The sequence below is a fragment of the Neovison vison genome, chromosome 2 (assembly GCF_020171115.1).
Source record: "Neovison vison isolate M4711 chromosome 2, ASM_NN_V1, whole genome shotgun sequence".
NCBI lineage: Eukaryota > Metazoa > Chordata > Mammalia > Carnivora > Mustelidae > Neogale > Neogale vison.
In genome coordinates, this window is record NC_058092.1 from 199456881 (window position 1) to 199475956 (window position 19076).

Genomic DNA, 19076 nt, shown 5'->3' on the forward strand with positions numbered 1-19076 from the left:
AACTAGTTTAGTTACTGATTTTTGGAAATAGTTCTCTGGCCCTTCTTCAGTGTGTCCAAATCATTTATCTGACTTCTCAATTGCTTTCAATTTACTTACCTTCTCTTTTAAATTAAGCTTATACTGTTTGGACTTTTTTGTTTAGTTTCATCACATCTGAGAATCCTCATTAATTTTAATTTTATCTCTTATCTGGATTAGTACAATATCCAAATTAGTACAGTAGTTTACTAGTTTCTCCTCTTCCAGCTTTTGTTCCCCTCCTCTTGCAGTATAATCTCCTAGCAGCAGCTAGGATGCTGGTCAAGGTACTCTCACTCTTCACTTCCCAGTGCCTTCCGTCCTACTCTTAAGAATTCAATTGTGTTAAAATCCAGTTCATGAACTTCTCTGTAATCTGGCCTTAGGGCCCAATATAGTGTCTGGCACAGGTTAGGCATTTAGTATTTGTTAAATTGATTCTTCACATTGTAAATCTTATCAGGATTTTGTTTTTGTTAGCATTGTCTTAAAACCATACAAATACAACACACAAACACAGTAATACTTTAGACCTAATTGGTTTATTATCAGATATGCGGAGCATTTTGGAATAGAGCACTTTCATCTAATGAGAATGGATAATCAGTTTGTAAATAAATGCAACTCAAATAGGTGGAAAAAGACTTCCTTGGCTTGTAGTTGGGCATGTGGTAAAGAGCTGTGGTCAGAACTTAGGTCATGCTTTTGAGGCCCCACACAATTCAAAACAGTATTATTTTATTTCACATCCTAATATACTCAATGCTTTTCTCTATATATTTTTCTTATATTTTCTTATTTTTAACTTTATTTTATATCTTCTTATTTTATCTTATATTTTCTACCCTTCTTCTTATCCTTTCAACCATTATAACCTCACATCTGCACGACACTTAATTGTTGGAAATGAGGGGGTCTGTTATGGTGACAGCACTATGCTGCTCTGTATTTGTTACGTAGGGATCATACATGCTAACCAGCATACTAGCCTGCATTTGGTTGTTTCTTCCATGTCACACTAAATGAGATTGTGAATTATTTTTGAATTAAGGTTTATCAGTTTCTCACAAAAATTAAGGTTTCCATATTTTATAATAAATACATAGAAAGGACTGGTTTTAAATTTTAAGCTATGGAAGTGACCTTAAAAGCATGTTTAGTTTAATTATTTGGTTTTTTTCATTTTACAGTTTTCCAATAAATTAAGACACATATGCATATTAATACTAGTGACCTATAGTAGAGAAGCTGTTAACCCTTATAAACATTTTGTTGTAACTATCAGTCATCTCCTTAAGTATAACAGAGGCTAACCAAGCTCTGTGGTATTTTTTTCTAATTGTGGTTTGTTTTTTTTTAAACCATTATTTTTCTGTGTGTGTGTGTGTGTATGTTTATGTTATGTTAGTCACCATAAAGTATATCGATTTTGATGTAGTGTTCCATGATTCATTGTTTGCATATAATACCTAGTGCTCCTTGCTGTACTTGCCCTCCTTAATACCAATCACCAGGCGAACCCATCCTCCCACTCCCCACCCCTCTAAAACCTTCAGTTTGTTTTAATGAAGCAACTCTTTTAATATGGTATAGCAATCTATGTTACTATCAGTGAAGAGGGTAAGGACTTGAATTTTAAGATTAAATAAATTCGTTTTGTTAACATCACATTTTGTTCCATTTTGCAGCTTCTCGGTGAATATTTGGATGAAGCCATTAAATTAATTGTTTGCCATCATGAGCAGAAGCAAGCGTGACAGCAATTTTTATAGTGTAGAGATTGGAGATTCTACATTTACAGTCTTGAAACGATATCAGAATTTAAAACCTATAGGCTCAGGAGCTCAAGGAATAGTATGGTAAGTTTTTACTTCCAAAAATTAGGCAAAGAATCACTAACTGCCATCTTTTCTTATATATACCTTGGTAAATATTTAACTTGCCTCAAAAAATGAAAATAAAACTCTGAAGTTTAAATTAAAGCTGTAACATGGCAAACTTTTTTATTCTTGGGTTGGTGGTCTTTATTATTCATTAAATGCAACTTTATAAATCAGCACTGCCGTCTTTTAAGTATAAAGTATGATTAAATACTTGGTCAAAAGCCATGTAAAGACAAATACCCATATCAGGAAACAAGAAGTGGCATGCTTGTCAATTCCATATATACATCTATTCCCATAGCTAGTTGTTTAATAAGAAGCTTCACTTAATCCTCACTTTCATACTATAATGAAACTCTGGAATTTCAAAAATCTTATTTTGCACTGGGGAATGAAGTGAATTAATATCATCTCATTGTGTGTGTTTCAAAACTCCTATGTATCTTTAAAATTGATTAATTGGCTAATTTCTATGAAAGGCCTAGGGTTTATAGATCAACATTATTCTTTTTTTTTTTTTTAGATTTGTTTATTTGTTTTAGAGAAAGAGCACGCATGGGGGTGGGGAGCAAGGGGGTGCAGAGGGATAGAATCTCAAGCTCACTTACAGATGAGCGCAAGCCCAATGCAGCCTGATTTCATGACCCTGAGATCATGACCTGAGCTTACAAAGTTGGACACTCAACTGACTAAGCCACCTAGGTGCCCCAACATAATTCTTTATAAAATGAAGGGTAGAACACTTTTTGGGACAGTTCTGCTAATGATTTTAGGTCACTAAGTTAGCATAATAAGCTAATGTTTGGGGGAATTCTAAGCCTCACTCCAACGTAATTGTATATTACCTCTTTTTGAACCAGATACATTTCAGAGTATAAAAAAAATCAGAAGTGTTTATGACCCTGCAGGTCTCCCAGGTTCTAAAAAACTCTTGCACATGTACATAAAGAGACATACATAGGGTTATTTTTTGCAACACCATTTATAATAGCAAAAATTTGTAACAGCAGCAAGTCTATCCATGAGAATAAAAAATTGTGATATTGTCATATAGTGAAATACTATACAACATTTAAAATGAACTAGGTTTCCACAGGGACAATCTCAGAAATGAAGTGTTGAGTTTAAAAGGAAAATGCCGAATATATGCGCATTATTGTACCATTTATATACAGTTTTAAAATATGCAAAATAGGACCATAAATTTATGGATGCCTACATAGGTAGGAAAGTACAAAAATCATTAATAAACACCAAAGTCAGAATAATGCTTACCTCTGAAAATAGAGACAAGGGAGGGGACTTTACCTGTGATAATATATTACTTTTTTAAAAATTCAGCCCTTGGGGCGCCTGGGTGGCTCAGTCAGTTAAGTTCCAATTCTTGATCTCATTCCAGGTCTTGATCTCAGGGTCCTGAGTTTGAGTCCCATGTTGGGCTCCATGCTGGGTATAGAGCCTACTTTAAAAAAAAAAAAGTAGGAATTATGGTAAAATACTAAAATCTAACAGATTTCTCTAATGGGAACAGTAGTAGCATTTATTCTCTTTCTTTACTCTTGAAGTAATTTATAATACTTCAGAAATTTCAGAATTTGGGTATTTTTATAAAGTATTATTGGCTGGTTGGTTGTCATTTTAACCAACCACATTTATCAAACCACAAATTAAATTTAAAGAAAATAGTGTGCTACAGTCAATACAGGAAGGATTCTGAAAGCCTGCTCGTGGTTCAGATTCTAGCTTTATGATGTATTTGTGACTCATAGCAAATTAACACCTCTAAGCCAGTTTTCTCACCAAATTTACATGGTAGTTGTAAGGAATGTAGTAGTGTTTATAAGCTTCTTACTAGTGTTTAAAATGTTTTTTGTTGGGTCCCTGGGTGGCTCAGTTGGTTAAGCCTCTGCCTTCAGCTCAGATTGTGATCTTCGATCCTGTTGGGCTCCCTGCTCAGTGGAGAGTCTGCTTCACCCTCTCCCTCTACCCCGCCCCATGCTCGTGCACATACACACACACGCACATGCTCTCTGTCAAATAAATTTAAAAAATAAATAAAAATACGTTTTCTGGGGGCACTTGGGTGGCACAGTGGTTAAGTATCTGACTCTGTTTCAGCTCAGGTTGTGATCTCCAGGTCATAAATTCGAGCCCCACATGGGGCTCCACACTCTATGTGGAATCAGCTTAAATTTCTCTTTCCCTCTGCCCCTCCCCACTGTGTGCTTTCCCTCTCTCTCTCTCTCTCTTTCTCACTCTCTCTCTAAAATAAGTAAATCTTTAAAAAAAATTTTTTTTAAACTCACTCTGTTACCATCAGAGTCAATTGAAGAACTTGAATTTTTTTTTAAAGGTATTATTTTGGGCCCATTGATAGATAGTAAGATTCACAGGGGCCTGGTTGAGATCTCTAGTTTGTGCACATTTAAGTATCAACAATTAGAAATATAACTCTAAATCTAAATACAAAGTAGTGCAGCCTACTCAGATACTTTAGAGTTTGAAATATTACTTTGATTTAACAGAATAAAATTTTCGTAGGAATGAATTTAATGCTTACAAATAAAACATACTTGATCTGAAACAGTCAAAACTTCTATTTTTTTATGACCCCTAATGTTTGTTTGTTTTTAAATTGGAGAGAACATATCTGTAAATACGACATTTTCTAACTTAAGGTTACAATATTTATGTCTGTTTTGTGTATGCCATGTGTGTATGTATGTGTGTATATATACACACACACACTGTAGTTAAGGCATATATATTATGTGTAGATGTGTCCATTTATGCCAGAGTACCAATGTCTTAATATATATTTCTTCACTACGTTTGATACAGTGAGATAGCTAGAGAACAAACTCAAGTTTTCAGTTAGATGAGAGAATAATTTTAATTAGCAGTGTGTAAACTTTGCAAATATCACATAAACAGAAGTCCTACAGTATTTTAGGTAGTCAAGTATGAAAAGTAATAACCTCATGTCTTCGTCTTTTGGTCTCAGCTTTGCTTTTAACTTTCTGATTAAACCTTGGGCAATTTAACCTCTAGGTGTAGTGAATTCAAATGATTTTTAAAGTCTCTTTCAATCATAATATTCTATAATTTTAAGATAGTTCTCATTATTTGTGCTTTACTTTCTCTGCTCTGTCATTTGCAAAACATGCTTTTTAGTCAGCATCACATGGTAGGAGATAGGAAGAATAATGAGGATGGTGTTATGTCACAGAATTATAGGTTTTTCATTAACAGTTACAAAGCAGCTTCCAATGTCCTGAGATCTGGCATTTATATTTGTAAACTTGATTTTTTAATTCTTCCTTTAAAACAAATCTTAAGTACTTTTTATATTGTAAAATAACCTTTTAGATACCTTTATATGTGTATTCTTTTCTCTTTCTGCATTCATTTTGTTGTGTCCGTGGAAGATGTAAGTGATCTACTTATGTAGAATTCTTCAGCAAGTATTTGGGTAGAATTTATGACCATATATATTCTTTAATCCTGTCTTTCCTTGAGGTAGGTACAGGTTGAAGGATTCCCTTAGGCTTGAAGCTATCTATTGGACCTGAATACTCATTAAAAATTTGTGCATTGAGTGCCCATTGTATGCTAGGTTGACCTTGGAGGACATCCAATGAACAAGCACTGTGTCTGTCTTACAGTCCATTGAATATATTAGCATTTTAAGAAACAGTTAACAATGCTATACATTGTTGGAATATGCTGTAATAGGTATAGAAGAAACATGTTGAAAATCAAAGATTGGAAATTGATACAATTGCATTTTATCTTTGGAGAAAGTAAGGAATCTGCATGAATGTTTCATAAATTCAGTTTTACACATTTTAAAGGTTTTTTGTTGGTTTTGAATTTCTTGTTACAGTGCAGCTTATGATGCCATTCTTGAAAGAAATGTTGCAATCAAGAAGCTAAGCCGGCCATTTCAGAACCAGACTCATGCTAAACGGGCTTACAGAGAGCTAGTTCTTATGAAATGTGTTAATCACAAAAATGTAAGTGAACATTTTAGAAAATTTCTTAAGTATAGATGAAATCAAGATTTGTTCATGAATACATAACAAAAACTTTAAAAAATAGATTAGGTGCTTTAAATTCTTCTGGATTGAAACATTATTTAAAAGGGGTGTATATCTACACTGTAAATTTTTTCTCAAATTATATCACAAGAAGACAGCTTCTGAAATTTAGATTGTATAGTTTTCTGACATTTAATTTGCAAAGGGGGTTTTAAAAGAAGTAGGTGTTTTAGAACTTTATTTAGGCTTGATCTCACTTTCTACTTTTTGTTTTCTGTCAGGCTGACATTTCAGAAAACTCCAACCTTAGCACAGAGATGAAATTGCTCCCATTTTACTTTGACAGTGGAATTTTATTCAATAATATTAGATACAAAGTTCAAATCATTTCTCCCTACCCTAGTCACACTTTTTAAAGTGATACTGATACTCACTGGTCACTTTAGGTTGAAGATAGTCTGTAATTTTATAAAGCAATTTAGCAGAAACTTCAAAAAATATTTAAATGAAATTAGGGAAATATCCTTAATTCCTTTTCCCTAATGATTATAATGACTTAAACATATAACTTTCATTTTGAGAAGACATAGTTACACTTTTTTAAACTTAATTAAGCATGCTTTTATGATTATTTTAATGGAGTGATCTCTCTCAGCTGAGAGGAAATAAACTAGGAGTATATGCAAGGGAGAGTTTTATGAAGTACTAAACCAAAAGCATCTGACTGGAGAGGTCTTGTGGTATTTGTCCAGAGGAGTTTGTAAAATAAAATAAGCTCAGTACTTTCTGATTGCAGATAACACAGTTTACAACATTTTGAGAGCTAACTGTGCAAGCCTGTATGTGCTGGAGTTACTAGATTATTCACTGAAGGGGAAAATTCATGGAAGTTAAGGATGAGGCTTCTTATTTGGAATAACGTATAGTGTTATTATGAAGACAAATACATAATGAAATATCATATATTATAAGGCAGTGGAAGTTGGTCAAATTGTGGTAGATGGAAAATTAGTGCTAAGATTTCAGGAGAGAGAAGATTGCATGAGCTTTCATGAAATGGGAAAGCTTTGAGAAAACATGGCTTTAGACTAATTCTTTAAAATGGGGTAAAAATTGGATTGTTGAAGGAAAATGGCCTCCCAGAGAGAAAGAACAGCATTTAAAAAGAGGTATAGATTAAAGTCAGTGATAGGGAACAAGTCGTGTTAGCCATTCTTGTTCTAGATGGGAGCCAGCCATGTTGCTTGTCAGGGTTTTTCTGGTGGCCTCCTGCCCTCAGATAGAGCTAGCTGCTCATGCCCCCTTGTAGTCTGTTTCATGGTGATGATGGTGGTGATATTGCTTAGTTTTGCATTGGGTACATGGCCAATGAATTCTATTTCCTGAGCTTCGGTGACTGCAAAAAAAACTTGGTTCCATCGACTAGACGGAGGGCATGGAAAGCCTGTTTCACATAGTTAACCCTCTGATGGGGGATGTCAGGGTCCACGCAAGCAGTACCCTTGTCACCTATAAGAGTACTGATATAGAGTAGATGTTCAAAACATATTTGTTCAGAGAATGAATATAAAACTAAATATAGTTGACCCGTGAACAATGTGGGAGTTAGGAATGTCAACCCCCTGTGCAGTTGAAATCTGCATATAACTTTGACAACCCCAAACTTAACAACTGATAGCTTACTATTGACTGGAAGCCTTACTGATAACATAAGTAGTTGATTAACACATATTTTGTATATTATATGTGTTCTTAAAGTAAGCTAGATGAAAAATGTTAACTAAAATCATAAGGAAAATTCTCGCACAGTACTGTACTATATTTACCCAAAAAAGTCCATGTATAAGTGAACCTACACAGTTTGAACCCATGTTGTTCAAGGGTCAGCAATATAGAGAAACCAGAAATAATAATGGAATTTTTATACTCCTAATGGATAGACGTTTTTGTAATGTTTTGCCTTTTCAACAGTTTCATGTTCCACACAGATAATCTCTTTGCTGGTCTAAACATCTCTGTTTTTCCCACCTCTTTTTTTTTTAATTGTGGTAAAATAATATAAATATTATATATATATATATAATGTATTATATATATAATATAAAATTCACTATTCTTAGCCATTTTAAGCATATACTTCAGTGGTACTAGATAAATTCAAATCATTGTGCATTTCCTACTGTTTTCATAGATACTTTTGAGTTTGTCTTTCAACTTGGTCACTTATCTCCAAACATACTTTGGTATGCCACTTAGCACACAGTACTTCCATGTCTGATTGAATTCTCCAAGATAACTAAGGCATGTTATCTCCTCTTAACCATGGACATTATAATCCTGTTTAGAAATCAGGTCACCATTTGATTCACATTGTCTTAGCAAGTTATTCTTCGTCACAGGCCTGCTAATAGATCACATCTTTCCTGTCTTTTAGTAAGATTTTATTTTTAAATAAGCTCCACACCTGACTTGGGGCTTGAACTTATAACTTCAAAATCAGGAGTCACATGCTGTACTGACTGAGTAAGCCAGGTGCCCCCCATCTTTTACTTTTTGTCCTTTGGTTTTGGAAGTTAAGTATAGTACTTACTATTCCTCCCTAGAATTTCACATGTGAAATCTGATTTCTTTTCCCAGACTGTTGGGGATTGCTTTTTCCTTTGTTCTGACTTTTCACTTGCTAGTTTCACATCCCAGTTTTGCTCAGGATGCCTTCATAATTGCTGGATTAGTTCATTAGTGACCCTTGGGTATACCACAAAAATGACATGTGTAAATATAAAAATTACCCATCTCTTCTGAATTCTGCATCTTATTCACATGGATATTATGATGCCTTTTTGAGGTCTTCATATACTTATCTGGTCATGTTTCTGATCTACTGCTGCTATTCTTTGTTGTCATCGTCGTTTTATTCACAGAAGGAAGTACAGTTTGTCAGTGAATTTTTACTTGCTCCTAATAAGTGTTACTTCTCTCAAAGTACTTATATATCATAAACCACTTAATCAGTCCTTGACTTTTGTTTGACTGTCCAGTCTTTGATTGATATAATTTCCTTTACTTTCCTTTTTGAAAAGTAAGACACGTGTCTTAATTTTTTATTTTATAACTGCTTTATTGAGATGCAATTCACATACTGTACAGTTTATTCATTTAATATGTACAATTCAATGGTTTTTAGTATATTCACTGGTATATGTGACTTTCCATATTTCTGGAACATTTTCATCACCTCTGAAAGACTCCATATTGTTTAGCTCTTATTTTCCTATCTCCCACCCCTCTTGGCTCTAAGCAACCACTAATCTCTTATCTTTATATGCTCTTCATCTTTAACACTTCTCTTCTACTATAGGATTTCTCAGATATGAAGAGTTTTACTATTTCTCTGAGTCTCTAGATGTGCATTCCTCTATCTAGGAGTCTGGAATTAATTCATTTAGAGTAGTTGGATGCATTTTTATTATCACTTTCCCTATCTTAAACAAATTTGTTTGACCTTTTCTAATCTGGAAATTATTTTTCTGAGTTTATTCACTGACCAAATATTTGAATGCCTTCTATAAGCAAAGCTTTATGCTTAGATGAATGACATAGATTCTGTCCCATGAAGTTGGTCTAGAAAAACTTTCCTATCCCTAATTGTCAACAAATGTTTTAAAAATGTGTGTCAGGTATCTCCCTATGGTGCCAGGTGTGAAAAAGTGAATAATTCTTTCTAACAAAGATCCTGGTGTGATAGGGATGAGGCTTGAAAATGAGACTACACAACACTGTGTTAAATGCCATGATAACATGTAAGATATTGTGAGGACTAAGTAAAGAAAATATTCAGCAACCTGTCAAGGACTAGAGGTTGTCAGACTACATAATCAATTTTTAAGGTAACTGGATTCAGTAGGTAAATTTGACAAGGACAGGGAGGACTATATTTAAAGGCACTGAAAAAAAATTTTTTTTTGGCATTGAAAATTTTTAAAGGTAACATTGTTTAAACTTATTTAGGATGGCTAAAGTATCAAGTTTAATAGAGAGTTTAACAGGAGATGAACTGGGTTGATGTTCTGTCCTGGAAGGAAGGCTTTGAATGTATTACAAGAGAGTTTTGGAATTTTTTTTTTTTTTCTGGTATTAAGTTTTTGAAGAGGTCAGTAATATGATCTGGTTTGTTTTTTGTTTTTGTTTTTGTTTTGTTACCATATTGTAAGCAATACAATGGAAACCATTGTTTAAGGTTTCCTTAATGTTTAAGGAACCTTAATGTTAGAAGTAATTATAGTATGAACAATCTAGATGAGATGTTAAAATCCTCTATCTATATGGGAAGAAGAGGTTAAAGTTCAGCTGACAGGAGAATGGGATAGTATTCTTTTCAACATTTATTATGGTGCAAATATTGAAAAAGTAAAAAATCACTGTGAGTCTTCTCTTTTACTAAACCTTCTCTTATAAAAGAGGAGGCACTCTGGAAAAGTAAAGGGTTTGGATAGGAATGATAATGAGTTCAATTTTATATTTTTGAGATTTTCATGTGAAGTGGCAATATATATTTGAGACTTACAAACTAAGCAAGGACTTTTTTTTTTTATTTATTTATTTGACAGACAGAGATCAGAAGTAGGCAGAGAGGCAGGCAGAGAAAGAGGGAGGAAGCAGGCTCCCCGCCGAGCAGAGAGCCCGATGCAGGGCTCGATCCCAGGACCCTGAGACCATGACCTGAGCCGAAAGCAGAGGCCTTAACCCACTGAGCCACCCCGGCGCCCCAGGACTTTTTTTTTTTTAATAAAGATTTTGATTTATCTACCTGACAGAGATCACAAGTAGGCAGAGAGGCAGGCAGAGAGGGAGGAAGGGAAGCAGGCTCCCTGCCAAGCAGAGAGCCCTATGCGGGGCTTAGTCCCACGACCCTGGGGATCATGACCCGAGCCGGAGGCAGAGGCCTAACTCACTGAGCCACCCAGGTGCCCCTAAGCAAGAACTTTTAATGTATATTTGGAAATTATCCACATAGAGATGTATAGGCAAAAAAACCAAACAAACAACAACAAAAAAAAACCCAACAACAACATATATTGCCTATGTAATATAGGTAATAAGGTACAGGTAGAGGAAAGAAAAGGATTAGAAAGACAGAATGGTGGGAAAGAGGGCATGTCTCTGGATGAACCAGTGAATAGTTTGGGAATGAAGAAAACTGGGAACTGGGAATGTTCAGTACTATGAAAAACTGAGGGTGTTAAAGGGAGGGTTGAGATTATATACAGGTATTAAATTAGATAAGAGCTGGTAGAAGATATTTAAAAATTTGCTTACAAATTTTATAGAGAATTATATAATATAGATCCTTGATAATTGAGTATTCATAAATGGAATGGGTATGTGGAGCTCTTCTGTTGATGGTTTTGTGTGTGTGTTTTTTTTTAAGAGCATTTTTAGGTTCACAGCAAAAAGGAGAGGAAGGTGCAGAGATCTCCCATATACCTCCTGCCCCCACACATGCATAGCCTCCCTCATTATCTGTACCTCCCACCAGACTGGTACTTCCATTATAATCACTCGATACATCCTTATTATTCAGAGTCAATAGTTTACATTAGGGTTCACTCTTGATGTTATACATTCTTTGGGTGTGGACCTATGTGTAATGACATAATATCTACTATTATAGTACCATACAGAGTATTTTCACCTCCCTAAAGATCCTGTATGCTTTGGTTCCCTCCCTGCCCCCAATCCCTGGACATAAAGTTTTAATATGTAAAATAAGAGAGAGTACTTGGGCTTAGAACATAAGATTTCAAAATTTTTATACTGACGATGGGTTTTTTTTTAACCCATGTATTTGCTGTTCCTAAATGAAAGTATTATTAGTAATAGTGCTGTCTGATTTTTTTGTCTCTTTGCTTTTTGCCACAGATAATTGGCCTTTTGAATGTTTTCACACCACAGAAATCCCTAGAAGAATTTCAAGATGTGTAAGTGTGATAATTAAAATTTTATGTTTATACATTATTCTTAGACTGTTGCTGTACACTTTAGCTGTCATCTTTTTTCACCCATGAAGTTACATAGTCATGGAGCTCATGGATGCAAATCTTTGCCAAGTGATTCAGATGGAACTAGATCATGAGAGAATGTCCTACCTTCTCTATCAGATGCTGTGTGGAATCAAGCACCTTCACTCTGCTGGAATTATTCATCGGGTTAGTAGAAAAAACTATTATCATATTCTTTTTTTAAATTATTGAAGTGAAATTCACCTAACATAAAATTAACCATCTTAAAGGGTTCAATTCATTGACATTTACTATATCCACGACATTGTTCATCTACCACCAATAGAAAATTTCAAAATATTTTCATTGCCCCCAGAATCCTCATAACCATTAAGCAGTCAGTCCCCATCTCTCTCTCCCTAGCCCTTGGCCTCATCCCAGTTGGCTTTCTGTGTCTGTGGATTTATCTCTTCTGGATATTTCATATAAATGGAATCATATGTAACCTTCTATGTTTAGTTTCTTTAACTTAGCATAATGTTGCCAGTCTCATTCATATTTTAGCATGTATCAATAGTTCATTCCTTTTTATGACTGAATGATATAATAATATATATATGTATTGCATTTTGTTTATCCATTCATCCATTGATGGACATTTGCATTATTTCTACCTTTTAGCTTTTGTGGATAGTGCTGCTGTAACATTCATATACAACTATTTGTCTGAGTTCCTGTTTCCAATTCTTTAGAGTATCTTCCCAGGATTGGGGCCTATGGTAATTATATATTTAACTTTTAGAACAACTACCAAACTGTACTCAACAGTGGCTATACTGTTTTGCATTCCCCAAGCAATGTGTGAAGGTTCTGATTTCTCCAGATCTTTGCCAATACTTGCTGGCTTTTATTCTAACCATCCTAGTGAGTACAAAGTGGTATCTCCTTGTGATTTGCATTTCCCTAATGACTAAAGATGTTGAATGTTTTCATATGCTCGTTGGTCATTTGTATATCTTTTTGGGAGAAGTGTCTGTTGAAGACCTTTGGCCATCCCCCCCCCTTGGCCATTTTTAAAAATTGGGTTGTTTTGTCTTTTCATTGTTGTGTTATAGAAATTCTTTATATGTTATATATGTAAGTTCTTTATATATTATATATATACATATATATAAGTTGAATTATAGAAACTATATATTGTATAAGTATAATATATATAAGATACTAGACCCTGATCAGATACGTGATTTGTAAATATTTTCTCTCATTTTGTATATTGTCTTTTCACTTTCTTGATATCCTTTGTTGCACAAAAGTTTTTAGTTTTCATGAAATTCAAGTATCAGAATTATGTGGGATTGCTGTAAGGACACAGACATAGACTGGTGGAATAGAGAACTTATAAGAGTCCAGAAATAAAATCACCTACCTATGTAATTTTCAACAAGGGTGTCAAAGACCATTCAGTTGGGAAAAAATAAGTATCTTTAATAAGTGGGGTAGGACAATTGGATTTTCAGAAACAAAGGAATGAATTTGGATCCTTACTTCACACCATACACAAAAATTAACTTAGAATGGGTCAATGACCTAAACATAAAAGCTAAAGCTATAAAACCCTTAAAAAAATATATAAGGGTAAACCTTAATGACTTAACAATAAATTCTTACAAATGGTACCAAAAGTACAATCAATGAAAGAAAAAAATAGATAAAGTGATACTGTAGCCATCTAGTAAGTTTTGAAAAATGGGAAAGTGTGAACCCTCCAACTTTATTCTTCTTTTTAAACATTGTTTTGACTATTCAGGGCTCCTTGTGACTCATGTGGATTTGAATATCAGCTTTTCCATTTCTGCAGAAAGGCCACTGGAATTTAATAAAGATTTCATTTATTGACTCTGTAGATTGCTTGGGTTGTTTTGTCTTCTTAACCTATATTTAGTATTCCAATTCACAGACACCCATGAATGTCTTTCTATTTACTTACATTGTATTAGTTTTCTTGAGCCACCATAACAAAATAACACAGACTTATTAGCAGCTTAAACACAGCTATGAAATTGTCCTCTGAGCTTGCTTTTTCTGTATTCCCTAAATTTTTGTGTATTGTGTTTTCATTTTCATTCATCTCAAAGTATATTCTCGTTTTCCTTATGAAAATTTCCTTAATTTCCACAAATTTGTGAATTTTCCAGTATTCCTTATTTCTTGATTTCTAGCTTCATTCCATTGTGGTCAGAGAAGATACATTGTATAATTTCCATCTTTTAAAATTTGTTGAGACTTGTTCAGTCACCTAACATGTGGTGTGTTCTGGAGAATATTCCATGTGCGCTTAGAAAATACATATTCTCCTATCTTTGGAGGGAGTATTTCTTAAAGGCTACCATTGGGATTGGGATTAGTCTCTTTAACTTATAACAATTTATTTTGAATTATTACCACCTTATTGTCACAAAAACTCTACTCCTGTATATAATCTGTCCTTCCCCGATTGTGTTGTAGCTTATATATTTATACACTGTGTGCCCAATAAGATAAAAATGTATTATTGTTTAATGCATTTGTCTTTTAAATCATATTGGAAGAAATTAGGAGTGAGAAGCCCTAAACATAGTAATACTGACCTTTGTGTATACCTATGTAATTACCTTTACTAGAATTTTTTATTTCTTCTTACAGCTTCAGTTTACTACTGAGTGTCCTTTTGAAGGAGATACAGAATTTTTGTTTGGCATTGTTTTCCTTTCAGCAGTTTAAATGTTTTTTTTCACTGCCTTTTGACCTGTATGATTTCTTTTGAGAAATCACTTGTTAATTTCATTGAGAATCTCTTACAAGTAACAAGTTGCTTCTCCTGATTCTTAAGATTTTCTTTTTGTGTTTGGTTTTTAGCAGTTTAAAATGTGTCTTAGTGCAGATCTCTTTTGCTTTTATCCTTGGAGTTCACTGAATAGCTTGAATGTGTAGGTTTATGTCTTTCATAAATTTGTAAGTTTTCAGTCATTTTTTTCTGCTTTTTTTGCCTCTTATTTGGGACTTCCATCATGCATATTTTGCACACTTGATGGTATGCCATGTCATGTTTTCTTCAACTTTAATGTTTTGTCACAGGCATAATGGGTTATTCATTTGCCTCACAGTGTTTTGAGAAACGCCCTCTGTCTAGCCCAATCTAGAGTCCCACAGTGAGAATGTAGGCTGCTTTCTTTAAGACCCTCCCACCCAACCAGGAAGATGGGTGGGACAAGGGCTAGTGAAAACACCACACATCTTTCCTCTTGTTTTTAAGTTGCGTTTTTCTTGATTCTGCATTTACTTGGTTGTTGTGAACATTTGACTGTTTTCCAGATTTCTGAAAAAGTTTTTTCTGATCCATTTTGCTCTGCTTTTTGGTGTTTCTGTGGAGTGGTCTACTCTTCCATTTTCCATTTTCCTTTAATTATATTTTGGGAAAGTTGTATTTCACTGATTCACGTGGAGTGTTATAAGCTTAGCTTTGCTCTGAAATGAAGTAGTATATAAAATATCCTGCTGTCATTACCAATTATATAAAATTGAGTATCAGAGTTGTATTTCTCATATATACAGAAATAGTTTATATTTTTGTAATCTGTTTTTTAACTGCTTTATTGACATGTAATTCACATACCATACAGTTCATAAAGTATGTAATTATATTCAAAGATTGTACAACCATCATCACGATATAATTTTAGAACATCTTCACCAACGTTAAAGAAATCATGTACTTATTAGCCTTTGGATACTGTTACTCCCTTCACCCCTGGCCCTACACAACGACTAACCTACTTTCTATCTCCATATATTTGTCTATTCTGGATATTTCATATAAATGGAATTATTTATATATAATGTGGTCTTTGTGTCTGGCTTCTTTTCCCTAGCATAGTGTTCTCAAGGTTCGTCCATCTATTTATCATGTATCAGTACTTCATTTCTTTTTATTGTGAAATAATAGTTTGCTTTATGGATGTATACCACATTTTGTATATCCATTCCTCACTTGATAGACATTTGGCTTGCTAACCATTTTTTGGCTATCATGAGCAATGCTGACATGAACGTGAGTGTGCAGGTTTTTATACGGATGTATATTTTTGTATTTTAGTTTTAGTTCTAGCTTATTCTTTGAAAAGAATAGCATCTAATTTGAGAGGAATTTCTTGAAAAATATTTAATTCAGTGGAATTATATCTTTGAGCTATCTTGTGTCAAATAACCTAACTTAAAATGAATACAGAGATTTGTGCTCAAGTTATCTATTTTCTAACAATCACGATTTGTGAGATATTTAGGCTTATTCTTAGTTATCATTCTAACTGAATTGGTATATAGCCTATGCAACTGCTATAATGTTATGTTTAATGCCATCTTTAGGCAACATAAGAGAAATATATATACTCTCTTTACATGGGGAAATATATTATCTTCCTCATCCCATTATATATTGTATGAGGCAGATAAGTTTCTTTTGCCCTGTGGGCCAGGACAGTAATCTGCCTCCATGGAAGTTAATTTGATTTTAGTAAAGTAAAACCTTCCAAATAGAAAATTTTCAGATTAATGGGGTAGCAGGTGAGTAAAACAGAAATCACAGACTACATGATAGAAGAGGAAACAAAGGAAATAGAAAGAAACTTAAAAAGGAAACATTAAATTACAGAATACCAATATATAGCATAATGGGTAAAGGGGATTAACCCCTTAATGAACAGAGCTCAAATTTGACACACAGTACCAACAATAACTGTATGCTTCTGTAATGCAAACAATTGTAGCTAGCTTCCAAAGACTGAAAGCGAAGTTATTGGCAAAGATGTATGGGAAAATAAAACAAGAGAACAAGGGTGATTCTATTTAATCAACTGCACTGAATATGGTGGGGCCAGGGACAAAGCATTTTTCAGTGACTTTATGAGGAAAATGGATGTAATCTACTATGTGGATAAGTAACTGTCAAGAACTTTATATATGCAGTGGAGTTGTAATACACAAACCTTAAACTGTGGAAAAAAGAAGAATTATACAAACATGGTACAATTGGGATATTTTAACATATTCCCTTAGTGTGGATGGATAAAGTGGTAAAAATACAATAATACTGTAGGAAACTTACATAATAAATTTGAGCTAGTAAGATATACGAGGATCTGTTACCTATGAAGAGGAATGTGCCTTTATCTTGGGTCAGGGTATCTGGGAAACAATCTCTAGGATGGAGAAGATACACATGTAAGAAGTTTGTTGGGGAGTCCCCTCAGCATCAACATCTTTGGTGTAAAGGAAGTAATACTGGACAAAGGGAAAAATTGAATTGGATACAGCCATTCCAGAGTCCTCAGCTGGTGACTCAGTGGGACTTTGAGGAGCAGCATGACCTTGGAAAAGGTGGCTCTCTATATCTGAAGACAATTCCAGGAGAGAGATTTGCTGAAAACTCAGCAACCAATACTGCTAGCAGCTGGAAGGGATCCTGAACCAGGGATCAGAACAGGCACCTCAGGACTCACTGTAGGACATCTCTGGTGTCACTTGTTCCTATTTCCTTCATACAGTAAGTTCTGGAGACTGCTCCTCCAGGGTTTGATTTGATGTTTGTTCCTTAAGTAACTTACAAGAAGTTTAATGGGTCACACCCACTCCAATAGGTGGTCTTGAGGCCACAACTGATACTCATCTCGCTGGTCTACTACTAAGTCTAAATACCCTTCACCCCAGCCTAATATCTTTGTAGTCTAAGATGGTTTGTCTGGTAAAATATCCCTTAGGGTTTTAGTACAAGTCAGGACTGGGAATGGGGTTCCACACAGTAACTCAGAAACCCAGTCTCCACCATGTGCATAGTTCCTGGTCATTGTTTCAGGGGAGGAGAAAGCCAGGTATACTGCCTCTTCTATGCTTTGGCCTGGAAGTGACACACATCACTTCTGCCCTGAGCCTATTGGCAGAACATGAGGACCTGCCTAATTATAAGGGACAGAGAAATGTGAAAGGCAGACTTCAGAATGGTGGTGAGCATTAGTCTCTGTCACAGTTTCTTTGCTCCCTTGATTCTACACCTAGTACACTCACCCCCTGGTTAGGGGAGATAACCCTAAGTCCTAGTCTGTCAAGGTATTTATTTCTGAAGTGATGGAGCGTAATCTCTACTTCAGATCCAGTAAACAGTCCCATTTGGGAAATTGAAAAGTTTAGTCATTGGTCATTTGTAATTTGAAATTTTGTTGGGCAGAGGTCCCTGGGTGGTACAGTCAGGTAAGCATCTGACTCCTGGTTTTGGCTCAGGTCATGATCTCAGCATCATGGGATTAAGCCCTGTATTGGGATCCGTGCTTGACATAGACTCTCTGTCCCACCACACATGTACTCTCTCTCAAATAAATAAATACATCTTTAAAATTATTTTTAAAAAGACATTCTGTTTGGAAGACACTGTGTCACTTCCTTTGGGGAAAGTGGGGGTGAGGGTTGGTTAGTCCCTAAATCTCATTTCTGCAAGGAATGCTCTGTCCACTGTTCTCTGTAGTACCTGGCTCCACTCTGTGAAGAGTCTTTCTTTTCTACTATCCTTTTGAGTATATCTAAAGTGATTATTGGAAAATGTGTTCTTCTTGGGGTCTGCTCAGCTTTCTCAGCTTACTATCTGTACAAGATTGGGGGCCCAGGTGTCCTTTTAAGGCAGTCCTTTTCAGTCTCGACACTGTTGATGATTTGGATGAAGAGTTGTTTCTTTTGAGGAGCTATCCTGTGTACTATAGAGTGTTTAGCACATTCCTGGCCTCTATTCACTAGATGCCACCAGTACTTCCCAATTGTGACAACCAAAAATGTCTCCAGACCCTACGAACTATTCCCTGGGGGCAGAATTGCCCTGAATTGTTTTCAGGCTAGAAAAGTCACAGCCTAATGGAGTTTTTTGATAGTACAGCTCTCAGAAACTTAGAAATCTTCTTTTTAATTGCAGTTATTTTCATAGCATATTTGTTAGTCCCTGGCTGTATATCTTTGACTTAATGTCTGCCTTTAAGCTTTCAGGCTTTTCTGTTGGCAGGTCTGAGACATTTTCATCAACGAAAGAATGCAGTTCTTTTTCCCTCAAGGGTTTT

The 19076-nt window shown here is 34.9% G+C and overlaps 1 protein-coding gene across 5 annotated transcripts in view; it reads left to right on the plus strand.

The window, feature by feature from the left end:
- MAPK8 (mitogen-activated protein kinase 8) overlaps nt 1-19076 on the plus strand; it is a 102582-nt gene that overhangs the window by 61284 nt on the left and 22222 nt on the right. For all 5 annotated transcript variants that reach the window (XM_044239995.1, XM_044239997.1, XM_044239994.1 and 2 more), the window contains 4 exons: nt 1710-1880; nt 5791-5920; nt 11864-11922; nt 12012-12150. In XM_044239995.1, the coding sequence (XP_044095930.1) occupies nt 1759-1880; nt 5791-5920; nt 11864-11922; nt 12012-12150 (450 nt within the window). In that variant the 5' untranslated portion in view covers nt 1710-1758. The remainder of the gene's footprint in view (nt 1-1709; nt 1881-5790; nt 5921-11863; nt 11923-12011; nt 12151-19076) is intronic.